Here is a 26763-nt window from a genome sequence, read left to right as displayed (position 1 = left end):
ATGCCGACTAATCCACTGGTAGTTCATATGTTGTTTAACTATAGTTTTCCATTCTAATAAAAAATCACTTCAATTTGTCACATTTTAACCATATTGAAACGGTATGCAGTCCTGGCTAGTTTAGATGTGCGTCTGTTCATCTGTTATTACCTGAGCATCTATTAGATTACACAGGAGGTAAACAGGGATACTTGTGATCTTGTTCTTACTGATAAAGCCATATCTATTGTCCTGCCAACTTGAATATTTGAGGTAGTTTTCAACCAGATCTGTTAGATTCCCTGGACATTGTTTTCAACCAGCAGTTTAGTGGATAGAAGATTAGAGGTGGAACAAGTTCTCTTCCTGCAGAAATGAAAGGTTCACCTTATTAGCTAAGGCTGTCCTGCTTGATTGTTAATGTCTATAAATCCAAATTCTTTTTTTTTTTTTGGCCTTGGTGAGACCAATTCAAGGCTCACGCTAGCAAAGGTTCTTTGTCGCATAATCACATTTTGTTTCTCCTTCATTCGCTATCTGTCTTATCCTGTTGCTTCCTATACTTTGCAGATGCATGAACTTCTGAAATAGCACGCTATTGATTGTTGTCGCTGCACATGTTCCTTCACTCATGGAGTCCCTCTTGGTGATTCAAGCATGGAGTTCAGCTTTAACAACCATATGGAAGTGCATATGGAAATATCAGTAATCTGCAATATTCAGCTTCTTGAGCTCCAACTACATAGATATTATGGCAATCCTCCTTCTCCTTCCCTAAGTCTCCTGCCATGTGATTCACCAGCTGCTCCTCCTGTGATGGGCGTCCGTCCGCTTGTTCTACAGCCACGAACATCGACATATTTCGATTCCCATCTTCCTACTCTGTCTTTGGTACTTCAGATGTATCCCCAGATAGAGCAGTTTAATTGTTGTCTGCTTACTGTACTGTCAGGAGACAGTGGTGTTAGAGATTAGTGATTAGTTGGGTCGCATAAGAATAGTATTTTTGTTCATGTGATCTAGTGGAGTTAACACATTGGAGAGTGTGTAGTTGTAGAGGTTCCAGGTTCCTGTGGATTTTCCTTTTCATGGTGCATTACTACATTTCTTCTTAGTTGCTTAGCAGATCTGCTATCACCCACTTGTTCAATCGGGTAAGATTCTAGTGATAATTTAGTAGCAGCCATTGTTAGATTAATTAATCATATTTCAGTTCTAGCCTTTTGGTCTCTTGGATTAGGATTATTGGCACCTGTGCAGTTGCTGTTTTTATGGGTCTTCTGTCTTTTGTTTGTTTGTTTAGCCCTCAAGCATTGGCAGATCCTGATGTAGCTATGTCTTTCTGTTTCATGCAAGTTTGTCACGTTACACTTGTTTTTTCCAAATCCAGCATGCATGTTTCATGTTTTTTTTTCTTCTAAATCCAGCATGCATGTCTTCCTGTTCGAATGCTTTCTTGTCCTATACCAGTACGGTTGTGTATTTCATTTATCCTAGTCTGAACTGATAGATAGCCATAGGCATCATGAGAACAATCTCCTTTTTACCTATGTTATATGTATTTTGGCCATATACAATAGCATTTTCCAGAGCCAGACATGTCATGAGAGATCACCATTTTCATTATTGTGTTACTGTAGATGTCTCAGTGGAAGCAATGCATGATTTAAAATAAGTGAAGTCGTAACTTTTGATAGTACTTTGCTAGATGCCAGAAGACATTGGATGTAAGGATGGTCAATTTCGAGATGATTGAAGTATATGATTATGACTTCACCATTTTCTATTGGATTTAAGGATGTAGAACAATCTGTATGAATGCTACTAGTAGTTGGTTAGATGTCAGATAATACTTTTGCGTTTACTAGATTTGGTTGTAGGTCTGAATTATGTCTGTATTTGTATGGTGAGACTTGTTCCTGAGATTTTTCATGATTTTGTGGCTCTGACATTGATATGTAGGTGATTTTTTATATTATTCACCTCTTTTTGTTTTTTCTTTATTTTTTGCTAACTTTTCCTGATTTTTAAGACATGGTTTATCAATTATCTGTATTAGCATTGTCTAAAATAGCTGGAAAAGGTAAGCAGTTCACTTCCCTAGGAAAAAGTCTGCCAAACAACGGCATGGGCAGCCTTCCCCGTACGTGGACATCTTCCGAGCGGTGATGAGGGGAATAGATGACGACGACGACAACAACAAATTAAGATCCGAGCCCCCCTCCAACCCACCCCCCACCTACTTAGAAATTTATTTGCTTGTTAAAGCTAAGTACTCTCTCTGATCCAAATTGTAAGTGGTTTTGAATTTTCCATAACGTTTTTGTAGTTGCATAGCAAAAGCTATGCTTTTCTGAAACGAGGAAACCACAGTTCCTATCGATGAAGAAGACAAATAAAGTCAGCTAGTTTGTTTCCAAAAAACAACTAAGTATAGCAACTGACCCAGAGACTAACCAAGCCGCAACAACAGAAAGTCAAACAGCCAACCATTTCACCCTTCCAAGTCGAGCTGCTAAAGCAACAACTGCCAGAAAGACCACAATCCAGAATCATAGCTCCCAACATACTACAGACTGTGGCACCGATTACAGAAACACAGTCTGTGAAGCAGCTGGAGATCCAGCTCAGTCAATTCGGTATTCTTCTCCATGATCTTCATCCATTAGCAGTGGCGCCAAGTTGATGGAAGAGTTTACCCAGCAGCCTCTTGGCAATCCTGACTTACAATTTGGAACAAAGCGAGTAGCTAACAGTGGTATTATTAGAGACCACATTATTACCTTTTTACATAGGTACTGTTGAATATCATTGATTTGATTGCTACCGTTGAACAGACATTATGATTCGAATGCATCATGAAAACTTTTCTCATGCTAAACATTCTAGGGAGCACCAAGTATTTGCTGTAAATATCTTGTCATAAGTAGTTGTTATTTTACAAACATATTACAGCACAAAAGCGAAATGAACCACTATCTTGTTAAAGGATTGCATGTTTACATGCATTCTTAGTGTTTTTGTATCGGCATGACAGAGACCAACAAAATAGAACAGGTACTGTGTGCATGGGCATGACAGATCAATGGCTAACCTTCAAAAGTATATCCTCCTCACACCATCAAGCAGTTTTAGACTCCACTTCCTCCTCACTCCCCTCTTCATACGGTACAGAATCATTGCAGTCAGTCTCAGCATCGACATTATTGTCTTTTCCCTTAAGTGCTGGTATATTCAAATGCCTCGGAGAATAGTTGTTCTTCCACCCAAGCTTAACAATCCTTCTAGCCTCCTCGACTCTAGATGCAGCAACCAATGCGGTCACTACTGCCTGCAGCAATGAACATTTCACTCTGCACTTCCTATTAAAGATCTCCTGACAACAATTTAGAGCAAGATCAAGCTCCCCGGCCTCCACAAGACATGGTATGAGGGTTTCAAATGTGCCTTTATTTGGTGCATATCCATTCTTTACCAGATCTTCATACACCTTCTTGGACTCATCCAACCTCCCTTCTCTGCAGTACCCTCGAATCAGCTCATTGTAGGATACTGAATCAGGTTTAGGCCCTTCCTTCTGCATCCTCTCAATCACAGCAACTGCATCCTCCATTCTCCCTTCAGCAACCAAACCCCGGAGCTTTGCATTGTAGCTCTTTGCGTTCGGCTGAAGATTCCTCTCCTTCATCATCTCCCAGATTTTCTCGGCCTTGTCAAAGCGACCATTGTTGTAAAACCCATTAAGCAGAGAGTTGAAAGATACCATATCGGGGGTCAGACCGCACTTCTCCATGAGCGAAATGACATCGAGGGCGGCCGAGGGTTCGGCTTTCTGAGAGGCCGGGATCTCGTCCAACGCGGTGGCGAGAGAATCGAAGTCGCCGGTGTCGACGTATGCGGCGAGGACGGCGTTGAAGGCCGTGACGGACTTGTGCTTCGGGGGAAGGCCAAGGAAGGTCGCGGCGGCGTGGGACGGCATGGAGGCGCGGCCATAGAGGCGCACGATGCGCACGGCGAAGTCCTCGTTGGAGGCCTCGAGGAAGGGCTTCTGTGAGTCGAGGAGGGCCGCGGCGGCGTCGCGGCGGCCGAAGGAAACGAGGCGGGACACCGCCACCTCGTACACGCGGTGGATGTCGCGGAACCGTGGGGACGCGGTGGACGCAGCGATGAACTGGGATACCAGCTTGTCCGGATCGCGCTCCTGGAAAATGACCCGCATGATTTTGCCGAGGGGATTCCGGCGGTTGCGGCCCGCCTTGGGTGTTGCCTCCGCCTCGCCGTCTGCCGCTTTCTGGGCCGGCGTGGGTTCGGGCGCCAAATTTGGTGGCCGAGCGCACGGAGTGGCCGAGGACAAGATGCTGAACAGCCGGCGCGTACGGTAGAAGGCGGCGGGGGTGGCCATGGCCATGCGGGCGTAGCGTGACGGCGGGTGGGGTTTGCGTCGAGACGACGGGAACCCTGGGAGTGGGAGGCGGAGGTTTTTGCGATGCTGCGCATTGTATTTGGGCCGTTAATTGTTAGCCCAACCAGGTAGTAGTACATCCGAACCTAACTGAACCGCCTGGCCCATTACTTGCCGCATCGGGGGCTCAGCCGCTCAGGGCCGCTCTCGCCCAGGGCCCCACCGAGCTGCGACGGCCATGGACGGCCACGTCCGGCGGCTGCTGAACCGCGTGTCGATCGCCCTGGCCGCCGTTGCCACCGCCGCACTACTGCACCTGTTCCGCCATTCCTCCTCCTACTGCATCGTCGGAGGCAGCGGCTCGCCCACATATTCGTCCCTATCATTGGCGCCCTTCCCGCGCACCTCCTGCGACGCCGCATCCCGCCGCGTCGTGGACCCCGACCTCCGCCTCGCCAAGCTCCGGGCCTCCCCGCGCTGGCGCCGCCGCAGCGATGCCCTCTCCTCGTCCATTCTCGTCCCGCTCCGCCGTCTCCGCCTCCTCGGCGAATCCTCCCGCGTGCTCTGCGTCGCCGCAGGCGCGGGGCTGGCCGCGGACGCGCTCCACGCGGCCGGCGTCGGGGACGTCACGGCCGTTGATCTCGTCGACTTCCCGCCGCTCGTCCGCCGAGCGGACGCACACAACCTCCCGTTCTTCGACGGCGCCTTCGACGTTGTGCTGTCGGACGACCCGGGCGCGCTGACCGGCGCGCTCTTCCCGTCCCGGTTCGCGACCGAGATCGAGCGCACCGTCCGACGCGGTGGCGCTATCGCGATCGCCGTCGACCGGCACGTCGGCTTGTCCACCGTTGCCCACCTTTTCAGGAAGTCGCGCATCGTGAAGGTGAGGAATGCTACACTGGATGGTTCCCTTGTGAACATCGTCATCTTCAGAAGTTACAGAAGCACGACAAACTCCCATTGATTCATTGGTCATTCTTTCCTGTCTGTTTTTTTTTATTAGTGTTCTATTTAATTATTTTATATTTTGATCTTAGGATTTTTTTTAATAAACTTGAGTAATGCACCTTCTTTCTGTTTTGTGATTAGGTTGTTTTCAGTTGTCATGGTTAGTCTTGACTCTTGAGACATGGTACGAAGTTGTATGAGTATCTAAGTAGCCATTACAAATGACAATGACCAAATTAAAGCCTCCAACTCAAGCGACCATTGCGCCCTGAAAATCAACTTAAAAACGTTAAGCATAGATGAACATGCCGACTTCAGAGGTCAGAGACCCCTGGCTCCCTTTTTTTTATTTGCTTGTTATTACGTGAATATTAGGATTATCGTACATGAGCTACAATAGTAATCTAATTTAAGTCCCTTGCATTGCATGCTCTGAACAAGGGGATTGAGGGGGATTTTCTGATAATGTGTGCAGCAGACAAGTCCGAATCCATAATTTTTGTTCCGATGCAAATTAATCCGACACTGAATTCTCCGTTGCGTTAACAACCAAATGCAAAGTTGAACTCTGAGCGGCGCTGCGTTCTTCCAAATGAACGTGGTCGCATGATCTGGATCTGGGGCACCCGCCCTTGGCCTTGAGGAGTTTGTAAAGCCCTGCGGTGTCTAGCTTCCCAGGCGCCACACTGAAAGAACTTGTCAGCCTGCAATCTGCTTCCTCAGACAATGAGATCTCGGTGATGGTTTCTTGTACCCCATTGTCGACGAAATACTGCCGGCCCTCTGTCGAGCAGTATGTCTACGGTAGTAGATGAATAGGTAGAGGTGCGCGTGACGTGACACGGAACGTAGAGACAACGATTTAGACAGGTTCATGCCGTCAGCTTGACGTAATACCCTACGTCATGTGTCTTTGGTGGACTGTATTATGAGATGAGATATGAAACGAGGAGGGGTTCCTACCCGTCTTATATAGCACGGGGGTAGAGTTACATGTCGGTTGAATCTATCCTGATCGGTTTACATGGTAGGAATTACAAATATTGCGGTATCTTAGCATATCCAAACGGATTTCCCTTAATCGTCAAGAATCTTCACGTAGCCTTGCGAGGCACGCGCGACTTGTGCCGTGCTCCGCATCGCGTAGTCTTATGGGTTGGGCCTCCTCTGACGACTCAGTCCTTGTACAGCCCTGTGGGTATTGAGGATCGTACCCCCACACGCATTCAGCTCGACCTGCACCTGGGGTGACAGCAGTGACACGAGTGTGCCTGTGCCAGAGAGCCCTGACTCGATCACCTAGCGCACGGTGCTCTTGCGCTGCCTGCAGTCTGCAGTGACTAAAGAGGATAGGGAAACGGTCCGCCTGCAGAGCCTCATCACCAGTCCACACATCCAACCAGAAGGATGTATCTCGGCCATGGCCGATATGAACCGTGGTAATGGCCTATTACAAGGGAGCAAGGAATACCGGACCTCCCAGTGCTGTGCATAGAGATCACCCTCCATTGTCGCCAAACAAAGCCCACCTGACGCACCCATAGTGCGTGCCCATGCCAAGCCCTCGGCTGCAGTGAAGCCAGTGGATGAGCTTAAGCAGCAAACATAGGTTCTGTATCCCCAAATCCCTGATGCCAAGTCCTCATTGGTCTTTAGAGGAGCAGACCCGTTCCTAGGCCATCAAGCACTGTGATTGTGAAGGGGGTGACAAGGCATTATTGTCACCAGACCAAAGAGCGGCCCTACTACGCCTATCATCTGGGAGATTACGCCCGGCGGCAGCGGGAGAGCACACATCACATATACAAACTGACAATCAGCATGGTCTTATTGTTTGCTAAATGTAGAAAGCAGGGTAGAAACTAGAAAGTGCCAGATACCCCTAGGCCCAGCAGGAGAACATCCAAACTTGGGGCCTAAAGTTAGAACTCATAGAGAGACCTCCTAGTCCTGTTCGCTGGTTGGTTCTGGACTGGTTTAGGCTGGCTGGTGCTGGTTTATTGTGAGAGAAAAATACTATTGACTGTCTGGTTTGGACTCGCTGAAACCAACAAGCGAACAGACTAAATAACGACTGGGCTTAGATAATACGAGTTCCATTCCAGGTGGGCTCTCAAAAAAAAATCAGATCAGATTGAAAAAAAAGGCAAGGTCTCCCGCGCATTTCTGCTGGGGCGAAAGGGCCACTAGACGTTTCTCGCAAAACAAAACCGGCGCGGCCACTGTTGGCCGTCGTGCACATGCGCCTCAAGGAAAGGAAACAGTGTCCGATCGATCATCTCCGATCTCGACAGTTGGATGCAGCGCGTGCGGAGGGTTGAATCGCCCACAGTTGCCACGGTCAGACACAGCGCCGGCATCGCACCTGCGAGCGTGCAGTAGGATAGCGACCAGATGGAGGGCGGCCCCGCCGGTTGCTGGGAATGTCCCCGGCCTCGTCGCTGTCCCACTCCCATGCACGAGCGCTGTTCACGGCAAGATGCAGCCCACCAATGCAATGATGCCGCCACCGTGCGCGGAGGAGGGCAGGAGGCAAGGTAGCTCGATCGATCAGAAAGCCTTGAGCCACGTCGCCGCGTCATGGTCCGCGCACAGTGGCATGTCCCGCCTGGTGATTCGACGGGGCTTCCGGCACGCACGAATCATCAGCCATCTATCGTCGTTAGCTGGGCCGGCCAACGCAACCAGATTTCCCCGCCATTTATCAGTCCAACTAGATAGCTCCATCACTGACCCGCGCGAAGGAAACCTTTTTGGCGCGTAATTGCTGGGTCTGGGAATCAAACGCGGGGCCGGGGTCGGAGAGTGGATGGCACCAAACGTTATCAGACAAGGGATTCAATGGCGCTCTGACTTCCTGCCTCCCTGTTTAGTGTGTTACTCATCTCACTCATCTGCTATTGTAATATGCCTTTGGTAGCCAGGCCGGCCGGGCCATCGATGGCGCATAGGAGGAGGCATGGGTGCGTTCCTATCCTATCCCTGCCCTGCCGGCTGCCGCGCGGGCCGCGGCCGGGAGTTGGAGGCGCAGCGGCCAGCGCGCGCGCGCATGCGATGCCTTTTCCCTTCGGCTGACGACGGCCGGCGCGCGTGGGACGTGGCGACGGAGTGACGGGCCGGCGGGCTGCCGGGCTGCGACAAGACGCGCACCAGCCACCAGGCTGGCCCCCCGTCATCGCCACCGTCCCCTGCATCTGCATGAACCCGGTGGCATGTCATGGGGCGGGCGCGCGCGGCCGGGCAACATGTCCTCTGCTACACGTGTGCCCCCGGCTTCTTTAACTCCCACCCAACCGGCCAGCCCAACCACCGTCGCTTATTCCGAAGGATCTTATCAAGAACCCAGCTTATTAAGAATTTCTCTAGTGCATAGCTAGCATAGGATGGGAGTGATGAACGCTTCGTTGGGACGGAGGCATTGCAGTTAACGGTGCTCGTGCTCGGTGTCATGCAATAAGACTGCAGGAGTGTATGGGTCTAACTGATCGACATGCATACATGGCAGTATATGGTTGTTGACCAGTTGGGCTACGCTGCGCTGACGAGACTGGACCCGATGACCAGGTCAAAATGATCTGACAACTAGTCTGGACGAGGGGCAACCGGGCAAGCAATGATAGGCGGTTGCACGCACACTACAGGAGCAGCACGTTTGGGCGGCATAGACCACTGGGTCCGCCCGGCGCGCGGCCAGTGCCCCTCTCTACGCGGGCGATTGGTTTGGCAGCGAGCTCCCGCTCCCGTGCCAGCCCCAGCCCCAGCCCCATTCCAACAGCCGCGCACGCCCGCCCGGAGCCGGAGATCATTGCCGCGCGCCGCAACAGCCAAGGTGCGCCACCGCGCCCGGGGCCGCACTGTCCGCTTTGTACCGTGCCGCCCACATGCATGGATCAATGATCGATGTCTTTACTCAACGCCTTTCGGGTTTCGGCCTTTGGCTTTGTCTGCCCCCTCTCGATCTTGCCCATCGTCGCCAGCTCCCTGAGGACCGAGAGGTGAACGTACGCTTTGGGTCAATGATCGATGTCTTTATGACCCAATCGCTGAAATTTGTAGGAATTTGCTTGCCTATCAGCCTATGTTTATGTGGAGTGTGTGCTTTACACGATACTGTGTCTTTGTGTGCAAAGACCTCAACCAAACGCTCGACGCTCCCGGAAGATTGGCGACCATGTCCACGTATAGCGCGCGGTGCTCTCTCGAATAAGTAATTAAGCTAGTACAATGCTGGAGTACAATATTGTCACGGCCGTACTATTCATTATTAGACCTGTTTCCGTGCTCGAGCGCTGTCATCTTCAGAGACCTACGCCTCGTACTACGGACGTATCGATGGCTGAGTCGCTGACGCATATGCCTGACCTAGTCAGTTGAGCTGCCAGTGATCGAAGACGTCCTGGCAAAGAAAGTTCAAAGGGGAGCAAGAAGTGCCATCGCAAAAACAACATTGATGACCACACCAGTATGCCAGAACTTCTCCGACACTCCTAACGTCCAAGCTGGTCTTATTGGGTCGCGTTCTCATTGTACCCCCGTGTTTTCATTTAATTTTTTAACAATATTTCATTTTAAAATAAAGCCTCCTTCATAGTATATTCATATACAAACATCTCCTTTCTTTTTATGGGGGCGCATATATACCTTCATAACTGTAGTTTCATAAAAAAAAACTTCTTAATTGTAGGTAAAACAGGCGGTCAGGCGTGCATGTAGAACAAAGGACTGGATCATACCATAAATATTTCCACCAAAATTCTGCAGGAAGGTGCTCCTGCTATAACGTCGTGTCTCGAGCTCTCAGCTCTAGCTGGCTGAAATGGGTAGTTAGCTACGATACTTAGAGCCTGTTTGGTCGGGCTCCTCTTGGCTCTGGCTCCGTGCTACAGTGGTCGAGGAGTCGGAGCCGGAGGTGACAAAGACAGTGGCTCTTCTCAGCTCCTAGTTCATTTGGATAGAAGAGAGAAAAAACAACTCCAATGAAATATCATGACCCGTGCACGTTTTGGAGGAGCCGAAACCTTAGGAGCTCTCCAAAACGACCTCTTAGCTAGAGGGAAAATTGCTCTTTAGACTTTTTGGCTGGCTTATCCTCCTTGGTTTGGGTCTTGGGAGTTGGGGTTGTGTACTCTCTTTTTAGTATTTTGTTTTATGGAGTGGGACAAGTGCTCCTCCGAAGACAAAGAGCGAGTGACTTGCCCGAGCCATGGATAGCCTATAGAATTGATATTGAGCCTAACTATTATTTTATGCTTATTAGGGAGGGGGTTGTGCAGCACCTTCATTCTAAAAGAAGACCCGCTGACTCAAAAGTACTAAAGTTAGTATTAACAGCTTTGCCACTTTTCAGTTGTTTTTATGTTTATAATAAATCACCTAAAACTATAACTATACATAGCTTAAAATTGCTGTATCATTTGAGAGGTATACATATCGAATGTTGATTAAATTGCTAAATAAAAGAGCAATCAATAGACAGTAATAATTTTTCAGACCACTTAAAAAACCAGGCACTATAATTACCAGGAATTAATCGTCTTATAAGCCTGATTAGAAAATGAGAATGCTTTCCCTTCTCTTTGGATAGAGATATATACGCCTGGCACATGCCATCAGTTTTTTGGGAAAAAAGGGGGGAAAAACGTGCTGTACTCCTGGTGGTCTGATTAGAAAATGAGTAGTGCATGAATCCACTTTTGTACATCAATGCTATTTTCCGTGACCATGTTTCCCGGGATCAAACAATGGTAGCGCGCCGCAACAAATAAAGTCGAATTCATCCACATGAATTTATAATAAAAAAGAGAGAAACATACATATAAAATCCAACAGAAAGAAAAGTCCATCTCTAGTACTGTAATAATTTACTACAATCTACTTTTGCAATATGTAGTAACTCTTTTAGTTTGACACACAGGAAAATCCATATTCCGTATATATGGCTAATATAAAAGTAGTAACTTAGTATATGTAACTGACATGCACCAAGCTAAGTGCATAGCAAAATACACGACCTGAAAGAAACACAGGACAATATTACAGAGATGAAGAGAAAAAAGGTTCAAAAATCAAAAGATGATGTGGATACCCCTAGGTCATCATTCCATAACTATTAATTCCTCGCTGCCTCTGAAAGTTCATACTGTAAGTACCAACGACCAAACCACCATCGTCACGTACTCCGTCCAGCTGAAAAGGTCAGGCGTCCCCGTTGTTGGCGCTCCATTGCTTGTTCCCTGGACTCCATTTGGGGCACTTGGGGCTGAAGTACTTGGCCTGCACCCTCGCGTCGAGCAGCTCCACGACCGGCCCCCGGGCGCACGCAGCGCGGCGCCTTGTACTGGTTGATGGACGCGCCGCGGCTGATGGCGTAGTCCATGAGCTTGTCGAACGTGCCCTCGGACACGACGCGTATCTCGAGGGGCCCGATGGACTTGTCGCAGGCCCGGCACTGCCGGTACACGCTGTTGAGCGCCTCCTCCACCGACAGGCAGCAGTCCTCGAACACGGACGCCGGCACCGCCCTGCTGCCCGCGCGCAGCTCCCAGAACAGCACGTAGTGGCCCGGGATGGTGGCCGCGTCGGCGTAGCTGGTGTACTCCACCAGCGACGCGCCGAACGGGCCCAGGTGCTGCACCGCGCCGCTCACGGCCGCGTGCAGCTCCGTCTCGTCCGTCTTGTCGGAGTCGATGCTCAGCGCCACGTTCTGCCGCCTCACGAAATTGAACATCGGCGCCTCGTTCTTGAAGCCGGCAACCCTCAGCACGTCGCCCACGCGGTACCGATACAACCCTGCAGTCACCATCGATCACATAAAACGTTCATAACAATCGCCCACTGCTCGGTCTAGCTAATTGGCATGGATCGTCCCAGCATGCATGCTTAATGCTTTCGATCGAAGATGTCAGGCGGCATACCGGAGTAGGTGGTGACCACGAGCTCATACTCGTGACCGAGCTTCACGTCCACGAGGCCAACCAGGTCGCGGTGGCTCGGCTCTGCCTTGTCGTCGTCGCTGCACTGGAGAGGAAGGAACTCGAAGTAGCACATGGTGGGGATGAGCGTGTACGCCACGTCGCCTGGCTTGCACATGGGGTTCAGGTTGAGGCCGAAGTAGCACTCGGAAGAGGCGTACATGGTGCACGCCAGAGGCAGGCCGCCGCCGTAGAACTCCAGCGTCGGGATGTACTGCGACATGGCGCCGGTCACGATCACATCGATGTACTTGGTGCGGGGCCACAGGCGCCGGATGATGCCCTCCCATGACGGTCCCGCGCACTCGGCCTCGATCTCGTCGGCGAGCGCCGGGTCGGCGCCGCGAAGCACCCTGCCGACGACGGCGTCGCGCACGGCGCGGTCCGTGATCTCCGGGTCGAGCGTGCCCGTGCGGATGTCGCGGCACAGGCGCGGCCAGTGCTTCTCGAGGAAGCGGACGGCGCGGAGAAAGCCCGAGGCGAACACGGCGCCGACGCGCAGCACGTCGGCGCGGTGGACGAGGCCGCACAGCAGCTGCGCGTACATGCTCTGGTACGAGTCCACGCACAGGATGGCCTCGTTGGGGCTCGTGTACTCGGTGTAGGGGTCGTGTGGCCGCTCCAGGAACTGCCGGCTCCGGTAGTAGCTCGTTAGCACCGGCCGCGCCACCAGCCCGCCTGGCGTGCGCGACTCCGCCTTCACGAACAGCAGGTACATCGCCTTGCCCTTGTCCAGCCCAGGCACCGACTGGCTCATCACCGGCATCTGCAGGCTGTATAGCAACGACCTCCTGTCCAGCTCGTCGGCGATGGTCGGCATCAGCTTCCTCTCCCCTCCAGATGTGCCAGAGCTGGTTCACACAAACATCGTCAGTTATCAGTACATGTTTCCATGTCCAGCCACAGCAGCGTCGTGATGCATGGTGAGATGAATATACATATACCTCGTGAGGAACTCGGAGATGGGTTTGCCTGAGAGGATCGGCGAGGTATCGCCGTTGGCAATGCGGAGTATGTCCGGCTGGAGGCCCTCGTAGGTGACGAGCGGGACGACACGGTGGAAGACTTCGACGGCATCGGCGGATCCGCCCGGGACGCCGTAGCGGCGCAGGTACTCGGCCGGCGCGTTCTGCGACAGTATCTCCGCGAGGACGCGCCGCTGCACCTTGCCGGCGTTCGCCGTGACATGCTCGATGAACTCGAGCGCCTCGCAGTGCGCCCCGGGGGCGAAGCCGCCGGCCGGCGGGGTTGTCTTGGTGGTCGGTGCTTCCGGCATGGCACTGCAGTGCGTACGGCGCGCTTGCTTGCTAGTACAGTCGTTCGTGCCTTGGTGCCGCCCGCTGGTCGACACGAGGCGTGTGTTATTTGGTGCTTGGACACGCACGGCACTGGGCAGCTGTGGGCGTGTGTGTGTGTTTGCTGTGTGCGAGTGAAATGCGGCTGCGTGGGTTTACATAGAGAGAGGATAGGGGGAGCGCAGTCAAAGTAATGCTACTTGGTCGCCTGCTGGGCCTACCCATCAGTTAGTACTGACCACTGGTGGCTCTCGGTACTGGACTTGTAGCAAGCATAATTGCAACATTCGGCCCGTTCGCTGGTGGGTTTCTGGGTTGGTTTGGGCCTGACTGGTGTTGGTTTATTGTGAGAGGAAAACATTATTGGCGGGCTGATTTGGGCTGACTGAAACCAACAAGCGAATAGGCTGATTGTTTTGTGGAATGTCTGTTTGGATGATTCAGTTATAGGTTTTGCAGAATTGTCCCTTGTTAACTTCTTTTAGTTTAATACAAGAATATATAGATAGCAGTATCTTTTATTTTGCAGCTCAACTTGCTGGTTGGGAATATCGAATCGCTCAAAATATTTGTCACGCCATTTATGTCATCGACTTTTAGACTTCCTAACTTGCCTTAGCAATGCACCAGCTTTATTAACAAGAGAACTGCTAAATGACATACAGTACCTAATTACCAGTTTTAACCAAGCTGTCACTAAATGTAATTTGAGCTTGTATTTCTTCTTAAACGGCTTTATTACCACCTGATGCTATAAATAAATAAGAAAGGTCCGTTTACCAACTCTCATGTATACTTATACTTTTTTCTTTTTATTAAAAAAAACTTACTTCATCCTAAAATATAAGAGATATTAAGTTTATCCTGAATCAAACTATCATAAAGTTGCATTGACCAAGTTTATACAGAAAAATACCAACATATACTTTGTATAAAAAAGATAAATTATAAATCTACATTGCATAATTGTATTTATCATACAATCTGACGTCACAAATATAATTATTTTTAGGAAAAAGTTGATCAAACTGAAGACGATATAACCTCGAACGACTCAAAATCATCCCTTAGTATATAGTATAGACGAAGAAGGACCACCACCTGCCGTCTTGCCGTTCTTGCTTCCTCCAGCAGTAAGAAAAAGTGCGGGCCGGTTTTCTAATAGGATTCAGCAGCAGTTCACATAGCGTCGGGATCTTCACCTCTTCCCCCAAGAAATATTGTAGGAGTACGTACTTGACCACCAGCTAGGCAGAGAGGCCATGGGACTATGGGAGCTCATGCATCAACAGCAAGCGACGAGCTTGAACAAGCAAGGGGCGCCTCGGAGGGCTCCCGTGTGCTTGCCCGCACGGCGGCACCGCGCGGCCGACACGGCGCGCGGGCGGCGGAGTTGCTTCCATAGCTAGCGTGCTCGCAGAAAGGCCGGCAGCTGCATCGTTTCCCGGCGCGCAGCCACGTCTTCGACGCCCTTGTTGGCCTAAACAGTACACAATAGCACTTCACTGTCGGCCTAATCGCTGCCAGAATTAGGAGAATCCACAGGCGTTAGACCCTTCACTATCGGTTTTTGGCTCTGAAAATCAGAAATTGATTTGGGATGTGACCGAACCGACAGTGATGACAACTATCATTGCCGGTTTGTGTCTCTAACCGGCAAGTGGCTTCACGACCACATATCACTGCCGGTTCAAGCCAAGAGCCGACAATAATTAGACTCTATCACTGTCGGTTCTAACCAAGAACCGATGATAATAAGACTACAACAAAAAAAAAAGACTGCAACCGTCCTCTCCTTCATCCTCTCTCCCATCCCGAGAACGGAGACGTAAGTTTGAGCCCTTCCCTCCATTGTTGCGGCTGCTCTTCACTATGAAGTTAGCGCTTAGATTTTGAAGAATGGCTTGATCTTTTTGTTTTAAGGTTACTAACAAACATCCACTCCTTTGATTTTGTTGCTTAATTAGCTTCGTTTTGATGGCTACATTGCTTGATTCTGATTCTAGTTCTTTTTCCATTCTAGAGAGCACTTTTCTAATTGGATATTTGTGCAAGGCTCAAATTGTGGTGAATCCATCATCTAAAAGGTTGATGTCTATGAACACATTTAAATTCCTAGCTAATTATTCTATGGTGGTCAAAATCATCATTGTTAGTATGTGATGCTATAATTAGTTCTTAGAAGTAGAGTATATTCTTTTATAATCTGTTGAGAAAATTAATCTATGTGTCACATAACAACGCATTGTGTGGAGCTACATTGTTGTTCATGATCATATCTCTAATTTTAGACTTTTTTTTAAATTAGTTTCTCCATTTTTATGTGACATGGATTAGAATAATCGTTCTTCATTATTGTGCAATAATTTTTTTATGGGGCTACATTTTTCAATTTATATGGGCATTGTTTGGAGCTACATCGTTGTTCATGATCATGTCTTCAATTTTAGTCTTTTTTTTAAATAAGTGTCTTCATTTTTATGTGGCATGGAGTAGAATAGTTGTTCTTCGTTATTGTGCAATAAATGTTTTTTACTACGATTTCTAATTTACAGGGCCGGAGCTACCAATTTTAATTTTCTAATAATTAGTGTACAATAATTTTTTTCAAAAATAGTACTTTTGAGATATAATTGTTGTTCATGAAGCTCGATTTCTTATTAATTCTTTGTAATTACTGTCTCAATATTTTTTTGTGCAGAGATGGATCGATAGTGGATGCATCGGTCCTAAATGGACAAGCGGTACATGCATGACGTCAGCCAGTTTATCACCTGATGCCAAAGCCCATGCTGGGAATGAAAACCATGTCTTCTGCCCATGCAAAGATTGCAAGAATCAAAGGAACTTTCGTCAAATTAAGTCTATACGATCGTACTTGATTACCGGGGGTTCATGCTAAACTATACGATATGGACTATGCATGACGAGGTTGATGTGAATGTTCCGCAGGAAAACGATGATGATGTGGACATGCCTGACATAGCCATCCACGATGCTGAGGAGGAACCTGGTGTCAACACGGAATCGATAGTGACGCTGGTTATCACTGTCGGTTTATTTTGAAAACCGATAGTGATTTATAAAAAAAAATTGTGCCAGCCCTTAGGTTCGAGCTCGGGTCTCGAGGACCAGAGTTTTGAGTTTTAATCGATGCGCTAGTATTGGAGGTGTGTCAATGTTTATTTTATTTTTTTCTTTTTGACCTTTTAGAGTGCATAATATTTTATAAAATTAAGCCAAAAAATTGGGCCGCTTGGGACTCGAACACGGGTCTCGAGGGTTATATTGCGCGGTCTTAACCGTTGTGCCGGTCGAAGAATTTCGAAAGAAAGAAAGAAAAAAGATATGCTACTTAACATGTAACCGCTGCACCCCCATCACTATCGGGTCCAGGCATGGCCCGACCTGTGATGTTGTCTCATCACTTGCAACCGGCAGTGATGAGCCATTGGGATAAAAGCAAGGTGCGGGGTAAAAATTTCCAAAGTCATTTCAACCCAGCGCCAACCCCTCCCCTACGCCGCCGGAGCACCACCCCGCGCCAACGGGTACCATCGCCCCCCGCGCACCCGTCCACCGCCCCCGCGTCGCCGTTGCTAGCCCCACGCTCCTCTTCTACGACGCCGATGCCCGTGCGTCCCCTCGATGCGTTCCCATTAGTCCCGCGCCAGCACCCACGACGTCGTCCATCGTCCCACACCTGAGCACCGCGACGTCCGTGCCCTCGTTCCTCGCCCACGACGTCGACCTGTGCCCCTCCTCCTCCACGCCTGCACTCCCACCGCCGAGGCCTTCAGGAGCTGCTTCCCCACCCCCCATGGTAAGTGCGTGGCTCACTGCCCGCTATGTGTTGATGAAATGCCTGTTAGGTTAGCCGAGGCCAACCTGGGCTCTACCCCTTCCTTCTTGCATACGAGCTTCAATTGCATACGAGAGTAGATTGTGGTGGAATAAATTGTGCGTGTTTTCATACCGTGTGTGAATTGGAAGTAATAGTTTGTTAAAATTTGTTGCCCGATTCGCATGCACCTGAATTCTGTGATTGCCCGGTTATTAATTTTATGCTTCTTTTTTCGTTAAGATTATTCGATAATTAAGATTCTATGATTGCAGCAACCATTTCGTCTTTATTTGTGTCAATCTTGCTAAAAATCTGATCGAGGTATGGGCCTCGAAGAAAAAAAAATTATCATATGGATGCACTAGTGGTAGTGCTGAATTAGTAAGCGATCATAATAACATATTATTTTCTAATCATACATACCGCTTTCTAATGTTTCTCCTTTTAATATTGCATAGTATCTGAAGAAGACATATCGATGGAACGCAGGCCCCATTCAAGGTTGTCGAAATGGAGGGGAAGTACCTAAAACAGCTGGTAGAAAATAATGAATGCGGAGTTTATGTAATGTGGGCAATGCTTCGCTACATCGGTGGGATATCGGAAAGAAGCAGATAAGTTGGTGTGTATAATCCCCATTTCATTTATGTCTGTTAATAATTCAATAAAATGATTTACTGATTCCTCTTTGGATATCATCTTTTTTGAACGACAGCGTAAGAAATATAACCACGAAAGGCTGTTAGACATGGAGATCGTCGCACTGCAATCGGAGCTTGCAAAATTCATCTTAGCCGAGGTATTAAAAAAAGATGGAGTATTTTCCACTGCACAATCCGTAAAGTTTAAGGACCAGTATGGCCCAAAGCGGTTCGCTAGATTATTGTAAGAAGTCTGAGATGCATGCTTCATCTTATCGAATAATTTCTTTTTTTTTATTTTGAGGGATCGAGATTTTGATAAGAACATTTGAATTGTAACCATAACATTTATAATGTTTAATATTGATAGACCTGTCGTCTACGTAGCGTATATAAAGCGAAACCCGATTTCACGAAAAAAATATAAATTAAAATAAATTATAAAATAATAAAATACGAACGGGCCATGACTGCCGATTAGAAACAAACCGACAGTGATGGCCATGGTGGCACTGCCGGCTTGAGCCACAAACCGATAGCGTTGACTTAAACATCACTGTCAGGGTCTTATCCTAAACCGGCAGTGCTGGTTACGACAACACTGTCGGCTAAAGACACAAACCGACAAGTGATATTCGAGATAGTGGTCTTATGAATCGACAGTGTTGGTGGAACTGAACTCTGCCAGGTTGTGTAAAGGGCCGGCAGTGAAATTGCAGAACACTGGCGGTTTGTAGGAACCGACAGTGATAGCTGACTCTCATCAGTGCTGATTTGGTTACGCCGGTTTAAAATTCAATAGGATTGGATATTTTAAACCGGCACTATTGTTCCTGGTCTGGGATAGTGCCGGTACTCTCTCGCTCCCTCCGATACATCGTGCGCTACGATCTGATCGCCTTTGCATTGATTTATTAGTACCACCAGCTGCTCCTTCGCCATCTGTTCTTGTTTCTTGAGTGGACCGTGCTTAGCTAGCCTCCCGTTTGGTCTAGCTTGTGACGTGTGAGGGTAGAGGTAATCGTTCGGGAGATTAACTTTTGCACATCATGTTCGTCCAAGATGTGCCCGGACTAGGGACCGCGGGATCGAACAGCCAATGGAAAACTCTAGGCACACCGGGTAAGAACCAAGAGCATAGATATTTCTCACTTGTTTTTCGGACTCCCAGTTGTCTCCATCTCCACGATTAAACTATGCTACGTACTCCTATATCGCTAAGAAGGCCAGTAACACAACACCCCACAACTCCTGCCAGATCGATCAAGTCAGCTGATAGTAGTACTAGTAGGAAAAAAAATGTCATGATTCAATTATGCTAGGGCTTGTTCGTTTGGAGGAATTCTGAAGGAATTTGGATGATTTGAAGGAATGTTAGAGGAATTTATGAGAGAAAAACATTGTTCTGGATGAAAAAAAAGAAGCGGATCAAACCGGGTTTAAGGGCACGCGTTACGTTTGCAATAACTTTTGTCACTTGCATACAGATGCGCGAATAGGTGCATCAATGGGTCCGGCCGGCGTGTCCTGGAGGCTGGAGCTCAGACGTGCGATGGACGAAGTTAGAAAAAAATTTAGGAGAGGCTAAACAACGACAATTAGTAAGAAAAGAGGTTCAGCAAATCTTAGTCCCCTCCTATCTAGTACATCTATAGCTAAAATTTCAGACTGACAGTCTCTACGGGACTTCGCTTGGCTCGCGAGGTAGGGGGCTGGAGCCCCCTAGCCCACCGCTGGCTCCGTGCCTACGTGCGATTAGAATAGATGGAGACGCCCGGGCAAATGCACGACGGGACGGAACGTGCGCCTGTCCAAGCTCTGCGCCTGCAAGCGCTTGAAAAGTGGAAGCTACACGTAACAGAATCGGATCGATGCTAGGGCCATGCCAGAAACGTACAGGAGCGAGAAGGACCTGTGCGCTCGTTGCAGTGCACGGCCGCGTCGCCTACGGCCTCTCTCTCTCTCTCTCTGTCGCACAAAAGCAAGAGGTGTGTGCAGACAGCGGCGGAGCAGTAGCATGATGCGCGCTGCCACTTGGGCGTAGGCAGCTCACCTCACGTGCCCCACGGGCCGGGACAGACAAGCCGTGTGGGAGTCGACTCGTTCTACCCGACTCAATCGATCGCGAGCGACTGAGCGAGAGTACAGGTCGGTAGGCGTGTGTCGTCCGGGGCCGGGAGCTGTGCACGCCGGCCTTGTGTATCTCGGTGCAGTGTTGGCCCCGAATGGAGAAAGAACGAGCCGCGCACAGGCAAAGCGATCGAGGTCACCCCGGAAAACGAAAAAGGGCGTGGATCTTGCATTGCATGCCGGGTTCGTTTCTGCGGTCGCCGTCTGCCCACGGGCACGGTGCAAGCGGCGCCAGCTCGTAGCTTCTGTTGGGGGTCCTACGATACAACGGAAGTACACAGGCAAACTGGGATAGCTCCGAAAGACCTTGTACCCGGTGGTTATGTACCTCCGCCAGAAGTTCATGACCAAACAGCCTCCTGTAGCACATACAGATACTACCACCAGTAGCGTAGCTTGCAGCCTATCCAGGGGCTCACGTTTCTCTTCCTTTAATAAATACGGTATATATAATAATAACATCACACAAGACACACTCTCATCCCCTCCCCCCGAATGAATAGGGACTGGACGAGCTTTTGCTTCAAATAACAGAGAGCCGTTCATTTGATTAGATGGGGATTGCTGGAATCATCTATTACTTTTAAGGAGATGAAATATATATTTATTTAATTTAAAATTTAGTAAAATAGGAATATATATAAGGAAAATTTGAGATATGGAAATTATTGTCTAGATCTAACTGATGCATGCTTGACCTATTGGATGTAGTAATCCTTTTATTTGTGACTTTAGATGATATGATCGACATAACTTGATTAGCCATAGCTACCGTGAGCTTTTTTTCATTCGTATGCCTCATTCCCAAATCCACGTACGTGACCGTGATCGTCTCGCTGCCAAATCCACGCACGTACGTGATCATGATCCTTTTTGTTGCATGTAAATTCTCGTTGCTAAATCTAGTAATTTTTTATATTTTAATCCTCTTTTTTCAATATTTTAATAATAATCGCACCTGGGAAAAAAAATTCCGGATCTGACCCTTTTAGTCGCGCCTGGTGCCTGCTTGCGCGACCAAATAACGTTGTCGCGCCACATGCATTGACGCGACAATACCTGTCACGTTAGACAACGTTTCCGACGTGGAAAATCTCGTCGCAGCCACTCTCATTGACGCGATAGTATTGTTCTGTCGCAGCCACCGGGAGTAGTGTGATAAGGCTCAACTTAAAAAATCATAACACTTCGATACGACGTTGGATGAAAATAATTTTTATATGAAAATTATAAATCTCGATGAAATCTACAACTTTCTAGTTTTAAGTTTTTCATTTGAGGATGTTAAGATGCTAAAAATATTATATAAAATATTAGCTGCATAATAATCACGTTCTATCATTTGTCGCATTAGAAAAATAATATACTTTTTGTATGGTGTCAAATGAAAATATTTTTTATATTAAAGTTGTACCTATCAATGAGATTTACAACTTTATACTGCTGAAATTTTATATTTATTTTTCGAGCATCTTAACGATCTCAAATATAAAAACTTAAAACTATAAAGTTGTAGATCTTAGTTGAGACCTAAAACTTCGGTATAAAAATTGTCTTCATTTGACATGATACAAAGAGGATACTATTTTTCTAATGCGCTAAGCGATTGTCAGGTTCATAAACTCGGGGTCCCTTATGGACTGGCTTCCCAACAAAGGTTCGGCCTAGCAGACAACGTTTGCGAACGACGCGCAACTCATGGGCCAGCCCAAAAAACCTAAATGACAGCCCAGAAGGGCAATCCAATCTCCGACTGGAAGGCGTGGCCGAGGAGGAACGACGCTCGCTTTCGACTCCAGCCCGCCTCTCCGACCGGAAGGCCTCACTGAGGAGGAACAACACTCGCTTCCGACTCCGGCCCACCTCCGGACGGCCTCTCCGACTGAAAGGCCTAGCCAAACACCACTTCTGACTCTGACCCGCATCTCCGACCGGGGATACGCCAAAACCCTGCTTACAGCTCTTCTCCGACTGGCGCAATCAGAGCCGACTGGGACCAACCGACCGGGAACGTCCGCTCGGCATAGACTAGGAAACGGACGGAGAAAGTAAGGCAGGGCACTCAAGTCAACCGCAATACCAAGGACCGTACCCTGTACACCTGCCGAACAGTACACTACGATCTTCCTGGCATGACAGAACCCAAGCAGCGTTGTAGGCGTCGACATTTTTCCTACAATGTTGTGGGTGCCATCAACTCTCATACCAGACAAACGCGGTAAGGCTCCCCCACATGTCTCTAGGCATCAACAGTGTGTGGACGTCGGCATTTACCGTACCAGGCGAACACGGTAAAAACCCCTGCATACCTCTAGGAATCAACAGTATGGCAGGCACCGACATCTGCCGTACCGGAAGAAGATGACACTATCTCCCACATGCATCTGACATTAACAGTGTTATGGGCGCCTACAATCATCTTGTACCCAACGGCGTGGACAACAAGACTTAGCATACGTACACTCTCCCTCTCACCTTTAAGTCCATTCCCTTCATCTATAAAAGGGGATATGCTCTCTCCCAACAGAGGGGGATCTGTCCACAACAACTTGAACAACACACCCAATAGGAGAACCACTAGGTTCAAACCTCGCGCACACGCTCAAACACTTAGCACATAGTGGAGCTCCTGTCACTCTCGGCCCTTTAGACCAGAGTCCGATCGGACCTCTTGTACCCTCATCTTTCTTCCTTCTGTTTGTAACCCCACAGCAAACTTCAAGCCCCTAGGCTCAAGAATAAAGTCACCTGACCGACTCAAACTGGATGTAGAGGCACGTTGCCTGAACTAGTATAAACCCTGTGTCATTGAGTGCTAGGCCATCTCCGATCACAACGTACAACAAAAGTACTAAATATTTACATGTCGGTCACTTTCTGCACCGATAGTTGGCGCCGTCCGTGGGAAAGATGTTGTACGTTCACACTTTTTGGTCATCGGATGGCCCACTTTTTCTACCACCTTCGCCATGGCGGGCTCAAGCGATACGACTCGCTTCGGCTCACTAGGAGTTTCCCGTACTTCCACCTGTTGGGATGCGGATTCCACCCGTCTTTCGAGCCATCCTAGGCCTTCCTCTTCGGAAGCCTGGACTTCGTCGCCGACTGGCTCGGCGTACTACACCTCCGCGAGAAGGCAACCATCCCGGTGCCAGTCGGAGGGGCGCCCTCCATCGGCTCTGGGACACCCACGGACTTCAACGACGAGGCGCCTGTGCTTCATTCCGAGCAAACGCTCTTGCTCAAACCCTGCTGTGAGTAATGCACATACTATTATTTACTCGCTATTTACTATCTTCCACCGATTATCCAGAGGGACCCTGTTGTCCCTGCCAGCGACCTGCCATGTGTACCGGTTCCCCTACGGCCTCACTGTCCCCCACGGATGCAGTACACCCTAGGGGCTCTGAAAGGATGCTGGCACCGCCCCCTCTCATGTCCTAAATTCATGGGGATGGCGAGCTATGCTCCCACCTGTTTCCTCGACCTCATGGATGACGATGTTGAGAGTGATGGCTCCAGCATCGGTGACATGGCACCTAGCCATCGTCCTGTCTCGGGAGTGCGCTATGGCGGATGCTCTAGGACAGCCATCGGTGGTAGCAGGAGTCCTTGCAGACTCACACCCCTCTGGACCCTTGTGGGGGACCCTCAGCGCTCACACAAGAGCACGATGAGGAGCTACGACAACGGCGGCAGAACCAGCCACCACCTATGCCGGTGAGCTCAGCGCACCACACTACGCCCCGTGCGCATAACCCGGCGAGCGGCGCCCGGGGTCGTGCCTGCCAGGTCCAGCGCAACATCATGGACGGGGGGAATGATCCCCCATAGTTCGCTCAGGCTGGCCAGAACATCACCACTGCGGCAATGCTTCGGTGTGGCCTTCTCGAGCCAAATGACCCCTAGGAACAGGCGATCCACCGGAACCTCCGGGCACTGGTGGAAACCACCGCCGTTCAACAGGCGGAGAGCTTTGCATCATGACACCGACTTATGGCCTCTCTCCCCACCCGGGGAGTGGGGACGCACCAGACGAATCGCTCCACCTGCTCACCGCTATAGCTACCAAGCGTGGCACAGGAGGCCACATCTGCGCCCCAGCCTGACCTGGCGCTCGCTCCGCACCGACCGCCAATACACGAGTGTCTTGGGCCAAACCTAGACGCTCTCAGCGTCATCAGCAACCGATGTTGGTCCCGGCATGATGATGGCATCCATCGAGCGACAGTGATGGCATGTGACACATATCCTGGCCGGACCATCACGAGTAGTGGTGAAACACACCTCAGGTGCGGTCACCGTCCAGACGACTAGAGTCCTAGCCCAGATGGCCCGAGACCACGGGCCTTTGGCCAACGCATCTAGAGAGCACCGTTCCCGCAGTGCTTCAATAGAGGCTGGGACAAAGGCAATGCCAAACGTGAGGATCAGGATGAGGGCCCCTCCATGCAAAGGGGCAAAAAGAACAAAAAGATCATCACCGATCGGCGAACTCTGCGTTGGTCGCCGCGGCTGATCACATGGGCAAGTAGCCCTAGCAGGGCCTTCCGGACCACTTCAATGAGCTCATGGAGAGCATGTGCACCAACCATGCCTACCCCATCAAACACCTCTACAAGGACTACGAGCTCCTCAAGCGCCTTCTATGATAGGCCGGTGGGCCGAAGGAAGGAAAAGGCAAAGAAGCAGTGGCCAAGAAAGGGGGTGTAGCAGGCAAGGATCTGGACGACTGAAGGTCACCAACACTTGGAACTGTGAACATCTATGTCGTTTCTTCCCCTAAAGTTTAGTCTTATCATTTTTTACTTAACGTTTGCTCCTATAGAGCGCTCCGACCCAAAAACTTTTGGTCTGGGTCGCTCGAGGGCTCCACGGGGATGCAATGCCACCTCTCTTTTTACTATCATATGATAAAATACATTTTCCCCGAACAAAAGGGTAGTCCATTCCTTTAATTACCTTATGTAACTTTGCTTTGAATATTCCGACCGATCGCACCCCGCCTCTACCTATGGTTATGAGCGGCTGAGCCTCGCGGGCCACAAGGTTGCTGCCTATGGTGTGAACGGGCAGGTGCAAAAAAGAAAAGAATAAAAAACAAAGTTACTGTATTCATGAATGCACAAAAACACTTTACACAGGGGCTTCCCTATGACATTATCTTCTACATTTACTAAAGTATTTCTACTCTAAAAACTTCTATGCCTCCTCAGTGGCATCGACTACCGGCTCGACCGACGAGGGAAGGGGCTGCTCGTCCTCTGACTGGGCAACATTCAGCTCGGTTAGAGGTGGGGCGATGTCCACTTTCGACCTAGGCTCCATGCCATCCGTAGGCTGGGTGATGTCCTCCTAACGCACGCTTCTAGCCATGTCCGCACGGCGAGCATCCATCACCCACTACACGGAGACTTGCTCGGCCACCAACCTTGCATGTGGCAGCAAGCTCTCCCCGAGTGATTGGGTGTCCTCCGCACTCCAGCCGTCGGCATACCCACTGCAGATGGTGGCAAAGTCTAGGTCTGAGTGGTACGTCGCCACCGAGGTCAACGCCCCTGACGTCCCATAGAACAGCCCGTCGGTTATGAGGGCCCAAACCTCATCTGGCACCTCCGCGTAGTCGGATGGCGGGTGCGCTGGTACTTGGTGCCGACCCAAAGACCTCCGAGACGATGAGCTAGGCAACATTACGTATCTAGTCAAGTTCCCCCTCGAGAACACGTCGCTCTTCAAGGGACTTGGCCGATGCCTCCGCATTTCGGCCAATCGTTGCTTTGGCTGTCTCCAGGTCCTGCTCCAACAACTCCACCTTTCCACCTAGCTCTAGAAAAAGGACGACAAGCTAAAGGAAGAAACCAACACGTCAAAAGCAGAAAAGGTACATATCGAGGCAGGTGTTCTCGAGGATGGAGAGTCCTTTCTCTTGCCGAGTCACCTACTCGCGTAGTCGGGCATTCGCCTCCTCCGTTCCCATCACCCGGCCCCAAAGCGCGAGCACTTCCTGGTCTGCCTCCAACCGGGCCTTTCACGCTGACTCCAGGGCATTCTGCTCTATCTCCAGGGTATCCAGGGATCTTTGGAGCGCCACCTCAATGTCCGCCAGGGACTTCTACAGTGCCACCTCGGTCTCCGCCTGGCGGGCCTTTGCCACCTCAAGCCCCCGCTCTGCGACAGTCGCCCGTTCCGCTGCAAGCACTTCCACCGCTCATGCTTTGGTCACCTCCGGCACCCATGAAAGGTCCTAATGGTTAGAGAGGGGTGAATAGCCTAATAAAAATTTCTACAACAACACTTAACAAAATGGTTAGACAATTATGAGATGAAGCAAGTGTTGCGCTGGCCTACTCAAAATGCAAGCTACCTACCATAATTCTAGTTTAGATAGTGTATATTCACACAAAAGCTATGACACTACCCTATATTAGTGTGCTCTCAAAGGCTAACTAAAGAGCCACACCAACTAAGCAAGCAAGCTCTCACAACTAGCTACACTAAAGAGCTTGTCAACTAGTTTGCGGTAAAGTAAAGAGAGTGATCAAGAGGTTTATAC

At 49.5% G+C, this 26763-nt stretch overlaps 2 protein-coding genes and 1 pseudogene across 2 annotated transcripts; 1 reads left to right on the top strand and 2 right to left on the bottom strand.

Annotated features, from left to right (window-relative positions):
- Positions 1–2869: 2869 nt before the first annotated feature.
- On the bottom strand, positions 2870–4442 carry LOC136453363 (small ribosomal subunit protein mS78 (rPPR3a)-like). Its single transcript, XM_066453935.1, has one exon. It carries the CDS (start codon positions 4385–4387, stop codon positions 3101–3103), a length of 1287 nt encoding a protein of 428 aa, XP_066310032.1. The 5' UTR covers positions 4388–4442; the 3' UTR covers positions 2870–3100.
- An 88-nt stretch (positions 4443–4530) lies between these two features.
- LOC136453364 (uncharacterized) lies at positions 4531–5572 on the top strand. The gene has a single exon (XM_066453936.1). The coding sequence runs from the start codon at positions 4620–4622 to the stop codon at positions 5343–5345; it is 726 nt and encodes a 241-aa protein (XP_066310033.1). The 5' UTR covers positions 4531–4619; the 3' UTR covers positions 5346–5572.
- A 5583-nt stretch (positions 5573–11155) lies between these two features.
- LOC136453362 (probable indole-3-acetic acid-amido synthetase GH3.1) lies at positions 11156–13709 on the bottom strand (annotated as a pseudogene).
- Between the last annotated feature and the right edge of the window lie 13054 nt (positions 13710–26763).

The sequence above is a fragment of the Miscanthus floridulus genome, chromosome 5, assembly GCF_019320115.1.
Source record: "Miscanthus floridulus cultivar M001 chromosome 5, ASM1932011v1, whole genome shotgun sequence".
Lineage (NCBI taxonomy): Eukaryota > Viridiplantae > Streptophyta > Magnoliopsida > Poales > Poaceae > Miscanthus > Miscanthus floridulus.
This window is presented reverse-complemented; position numbering and strand designations above follow the sequence as displayed.